Below are 5,336 nucleotides of genomic sequence, written 5' to 3'. Positions count from 1 at the left end.
ACCTGGCCTCCTGGCGGGGGGGCTGCTGCTGCTGCTGCTGCTGCTGCTGCTGCTGCAGCTCAGCAGAAATAAGCTGAAAAAAGGAAAACTATTAGACTAAATATTTAAGGAAGCAAAAATAATGTAAATGCAGACAGAGAAGGCTGTGAAAATCTGCTCGATTCATCAGCAGGAGCAGCAGCAGCAGCAGCAACAGCAGCAGGTATACCTGCTGCAACACAAATATATCTATGTATATATTTCTTTTTCCTGAATAAAGCGTTTATTTAAATAAAATCTTTTTAATAAATAAAATTATTTATTTTACTTTTACTTGGTACTTGCTGCAGACAACAGGGCGAGGAGGCTCAAGCCTCGAGGGTTGGGGGGCCCCTCCTGCTGCTGGCTGCAGCAGCAGCAGCAGCAGCAAGAGCGTTAATTTTTTTGAAATATTTTATTTAAATATATTTTTTAATTATTTAAAATAATATTAATTATTTTTTTATTGTTTTCGGGGCTACTTCAAACTCTATTTACCTCCTACCCCGCCGCCCAGAGGCAGATCAGCACAAGAACAGAAGACAAGAAGAAAGTAAATACAAATAAACGATATTCTTTAATTAATATTAAAAATATTTTTATTATTTTAAAGATATTTCTAAAATAAAAATATAACAAAACAACATACAACAAAACACATCGCGGTGTACATCCACCACCTTGCAAAGCTCTCCTAAACCCTAAACCCGAAACCCTAAACCCTGAGCCTGAACCCGCACGTATGAGCCCTCGCCTCGGGGTTGTTGTCTGTGCTGGGTATGGGTAGCTAGCTGTAGCTATTTGTAGCTAGCTGTAGCTAGCTGCAAGTGGCTGCAAGAGGCTCTAGCTAGCTGTTGTTATTCCTTGCGCATTCACCAGCAGCTAGCTGCTCTTTGCCGTAGCTAGCTGCCAGCCCTCGCAGCCAAGCGCAGCCACCTGCATCTATCGATACGGAACTGCTACTGGCTATGGCTAGCTGTGGCTAGTTAGGCTAGCTACGGATAGTCGTTGGTAGCCACAGCTATGGATGGCTAGCTATGGCTAGCTGCAGCTAGCTGCAGCTAGCTGCAGCTAATTGTAGCTAGCTGTAGCTCCTTATGACTGTGTTTTTGTATGGCGCTTCTGTGTTTGTTTTGTTTTTGTTTTTTTGTGTTTTCTTTGGGTTTGTTGCATTTGCAGTGTCTACGCAGTTATTTCTTGTTTTTTTGCTGATGCTTTTGTTGTTGTTGTTTGTTGTCAGTTTATTTATTTATTTTTTGTTTATTTGTTTGGTTGTTTGATTATTTATTTATTTATTTATTTATTTATTTGTTTACTTATTTTAACCGAACGCTCGCCAAACAATTTATTATTTTAAACAAACAAACAAACAAAAACAAAAAAAATGAGCAAAGACAAACAAGTAAATAAATAAATTAACAAAGACAAACAAATAAAACAAGCAAAGACAAACAAATAAACAAACAAAGACAAAGAGACACAAACAAAGACAGACAAATAAAACAAATAAAGAACGGAGACAAAGACAGATATAAAAAAGATAAAGACAAAGACAGACATAGAAAAGATAAAGACAAAGGCATAAATAAAAACACAGGTGAAGACAAAGAAAAAATAGACAAAGACAAAGACAAAGACAAAGACAGACATAAACAAGATAAAGACAGAGACAGATATAAAAGAGATAAAGACAAAGACAGAGATAGAGATAGAGACAGATATAGAAGAGTTAAAGACAAAGACAGAGATAAAGATAAAGATAAAGATAAAGATAAAGACTAAGACAAAGACAGAAGAAGGCAAAGACAAAGACAAAGACAAAGACAAAGACAAAGACAAAGACAAAGACAGAGATAGAGAGCAAAGACAAAGACAAAGACAAAGATAGAAAGCAAAGAGAGCTATCCTGCCTCTTGCATGCGCTGTTTGGTTTGTTGGTGTTTATTTATTTCGCTGATATCTCTGAAGAATTCAATTAACTTTGAGTAAGAGGTCGCGCACCCCACAGATGGCACAGGAAGTGCTGCTGCTGCTGCTGCTGCTGCTGCGGCTGCTGCTGCTGCTGCTGGTGCTGATGGTGATGCTGCTGGTACTGCTGTCGCTGCGGGAGGGCCAGCGACTGCTTCCGCTGCGGTTGGTGGCGGTGGTAGTGTTGCTGCTGCTGCTGCTGCTGCTGAGGGGGCAAGCGAGTTACGCGATGCATGCAGGAGACAGTCGGGTCTCCTTGTTGTGCTGTTCTTTGATTCATTTAAAGAATAGAATGTGCGCAGGCGCTGCTGCTGCTGCTGCTGCTGCGGCCTGCTGCTGCTGGCTGCAGCAGGAACGCTCAGCCAGCCCAAAGGTGCTGTGGGGCCCCTGCCATCACTCCTCCTTTGCTGTTGCTGCCGCTGCTGCTGCTGCTGCTGCTGCTGCTGCAAAGAGGAGACACCGAGCCCCCTAGGGGTTGCGCAATCAGCAGCAGTCAGCAGCTGCCAGCCATCAGTTACAAAGGGTTCCTTTGCAGCAGCAGCAGCAGCTGCTGCTGCTGCTGCTGCTGCTTCACTTTGATGGTGCTGCTGTTGCTGCCACTGCCGCTGCAGCAGCTGCTGCTTCTGTTGCTGCTGCTGCTGCTGTTGCTTTGGGGGCTGCCGCACCCGTTGATCAGAGGCTCCTGCATGAAAAGACAAAAGGAGACCAACAAAAGGAGACAGTTTGTTGCTGCTGTTTCTTTTTGTGTGTCTTTATCTTTATTGGTGGTGCTGCTTCTGCCTCTTCTGATACAAAAAGCTTTATTTTTGTTTTATTTTGTTGTATATTTTACAGTCTTGCTGCTGCTGCTGCTTCTGCTGCTGCTGCTGCTGCTGCTGCTGCTGCGGGTGCTGCTTCGGCTTCTGCTGCCGCCGCTGCTGCTGCTGCTGCTGTGCCTTACCGGGCCAATCTGCGAACAGTTTCCAGTCGCCGTACTCCACAGCGCGCCACTGCTGCTGCTGCTGCTGCATTTGCTGCTGTTGCTGCAGTTGTTGCTGCTGCTGCTGCAGACGACGGAAGAACACTCTTTGCTGCTGCTGATACAGCGCCTCCCTTGCATGTGGCCTATATTTGAAACCCCCCATCATCTGCTGCTGCTGCTGCTGCTGCTGCTGCTGCTGCTGCTGCTGCCGCGCAGCAGGGGCTTCAGGGTTCGCAAGAGACATCCCTGGGGGCCCCCACCTTGACTTTGAAGGCTGCAGCGGGGGTAATCTGCTGTTATGCGCTAGCAGCAAACCAGATGCAGCTGCTGCTGCTGCAGCAGCTGCTGCTGCTTGAGAATAACAACCAAAAGCAGCAGGTGCTGCAGCACCTGCTGCAGGGGGCCCCGCTTTCAGGAAGGGGGCCCCCCAAGCGCTCTCTCGCGCCCCTGTTAAATACGGCAATGCTGGCTGCTGCTGCTGCTGCTGCTGCTGTTGCTGCTGCTGCTGCTGCTTCAAGGGGGGCCTGACAGCCATGCCGTCGAGCTCCATGAGAGTTGCTGCTTGTTGCAGCGTAAAACTCTTAAAGGGAGCATAAGAGAAGTGGTGCTGCTGCTGCTGCTGCTGCAGCAGCGGTAGATGGCGCTGCCACTGCTGCTGCCATTGCTGCTGCCACCGCTGCTGCTGCTGCTGCTGCTGCTGCTGCGGGGCCCCACTTTTATTTATGAAGCCCCTGCCTTCACGCTTGTAGCATTCGCCTGTCTCCTCTACAGCTGGTGAAGGACTGCGCGAGTGTTTGTTGCCGCAACTGGCAGCAGCAGCAGCTGCTGCTGCTGTTGCTGCTGCAGCAGAAGAGGCCCCCTCTTCTCCAGCTGTACGAACGCTGCTGTTGCATGCACCCTTTAACTCCGGCCCCACACGCAGCCCCAAACCCCTCAGCTGCATGCGCTGCAGAGACCCATCGCCACCCAATGGGGGAGCTGCTGCTGCTGCTGCTGTTGCTGCTGCTGCTGTTGCTGCTGCTGCTGTTGCAGGATGTGCTTCAGGCGCTGCTGTAGCTGTTCCAGGCCCCGCTGCAGCAGCAGCAGCTGGTGCTGCTGCTGCTGCTGTTGTTGTTGCGTCCTCCTTGCGGCTTTTTGCATGCGTCTGCCTGCAGCAGCAGAAAAAAAAGATATTGTTTATTTATTTATTTTTTTATTTGTTTACTTATTTATTTTATTTATTTATTTTATTTATTTATTTACTTCTTCACCCATTTATAAAGTCTTTTACTGTTTACTCTCTAGTGCTATCACTTCAATTGCTGCTGCTGCTGCTGCTGCTGCTGCTGCTGCACCTCCTCCTGCTCCTACTCTTACACCCGTTGCTGCTGCTGCTGTACAGCAGCAGCAGCAGCAGCAGCAGGCAGTTGCATGCTGCGTTAGAAGCTTGAATCCTCAGGGCCTCAAAACCCTCTGGGGGTTCTCTATATATTTTGTTTGCTGCTTTTATTTTAATTGTTTTGCTGCTTTTATTTTTATTGTTTTGTAGATTACCTCTGGTTTTCAACAGCAGCATTTGCTACTTTGGGCTGTCTCGTCAAGTGTGGGGCCAATTGCTGCTGCTGCTGCTGCTTCTGCTGCTGCTGCTGCTGCTGCTGCTGCTGCCGCTGTTGCTGCAAGGAAGCTGCAGCAGGTTGTGGGGCTGCATGCGGCGCTGGCGTTGCAGGCGAAGGGGATCTTGCGTTTATCTCTCCCTCGTAGAGACTGCTTGTCTTTGCTGCTGCTGCTGCTGCTTCTGCTGCTGCTGCTGCTGAAGCTTCAAGAGGCAGCAGAATGGAGGCAGAGGAAACATCATCCTGTGGCTGCTGCTGTTGCTGCTGCTGCTGTTGCTGCTGCTGCTCCTCCTCCTCCTGCAGTAGATATCGGGGGATATCTGTTGCAGCAGACGCTTCTTCCCACACCTCTTCCAGCTGCTGCTGCTGCTGCTGCTGCTGCTGCTGCAGGGGACTTTCGTTTGAGCCTTCGTCTCCTTCTGCAAGTCAAGGCAGCATGCAAACCCCTCACACTAAGCAGCTGCAGCAGTAGCAGCAACAGCAGCAGTAGCAGCAACAACAGCGGCAGCAACAACAGCAGCAACGGCAGCAATTGCTGCAGCAACAGCAACACTGGCCACGAAAGCAGCAACAGCAACAGCAACAGCAGCAGTAGCAGTAGCAGCATCAGGGGGTCTCACTGGCAGCAGCAGCAGCAGCAGCAGCAGGGAGAGATTTTTGTTTAGTTTGTGCGTTGCAGTTTGTATTATTCTGCTGCGCCTCAACACACATACACGTATATATATATGTATATATATATGTAAATATATATATATATATATATGTATATATATATATGTATATATATATATATGTAA

General features: G+C 48.0%; 1 protein-coding gene across 1 annotated transcript in view; it reads right to left on the bottom strand.

Annotated features, from left to right (window-relative positions):
• EAH_00033420 (tubulin-tyrosine ligase family protein, putative) overlaps positions 1 to 5,336 on the bottom strand; it is a gene marked incomplete at both ends in the record, with an annotated part of 17,035 nt that overhangs the window by 10,893 nt on the left and 806 nt on the right. Inside the window, 3 exons of the mRNA XM_013395888.1 lie at positions 2,020 to 2,665; positions 2,819 to 4,095; positions 4,481 to 4,958. Of these exons, the coding sequence (XP_013251342.1) occupies positions 2,020 to 2,665; positions 2,819 to 4,095; positions 4,481 to 4,958 (2,401 nt within the window). The remainder of the gene's footprint in view (positions 1 to 2,019; positions 2,666 to 2,818; positions 4,096 to 4,480; positions 4,959 to 5,336) is intronic.

Source organism: Eimeria acervulina, genomic scaffold (assembly GCF_000499425.1).
Source record: "Eimeria acervulina Houghton genomic scaffold, Eah_scaff333, whole genome shotgun sequence".
In the NCBI taxonomy this organism is placed as follows: Eukaryota; Apicomplexa; class Conoidasida; order Eucoccidiorida; family Eimeriidae; genus Eimeria; species Eimeria acervulina.
This window is presented reverse-complemented; position numbering and strand designations above follow the sequence as displayed.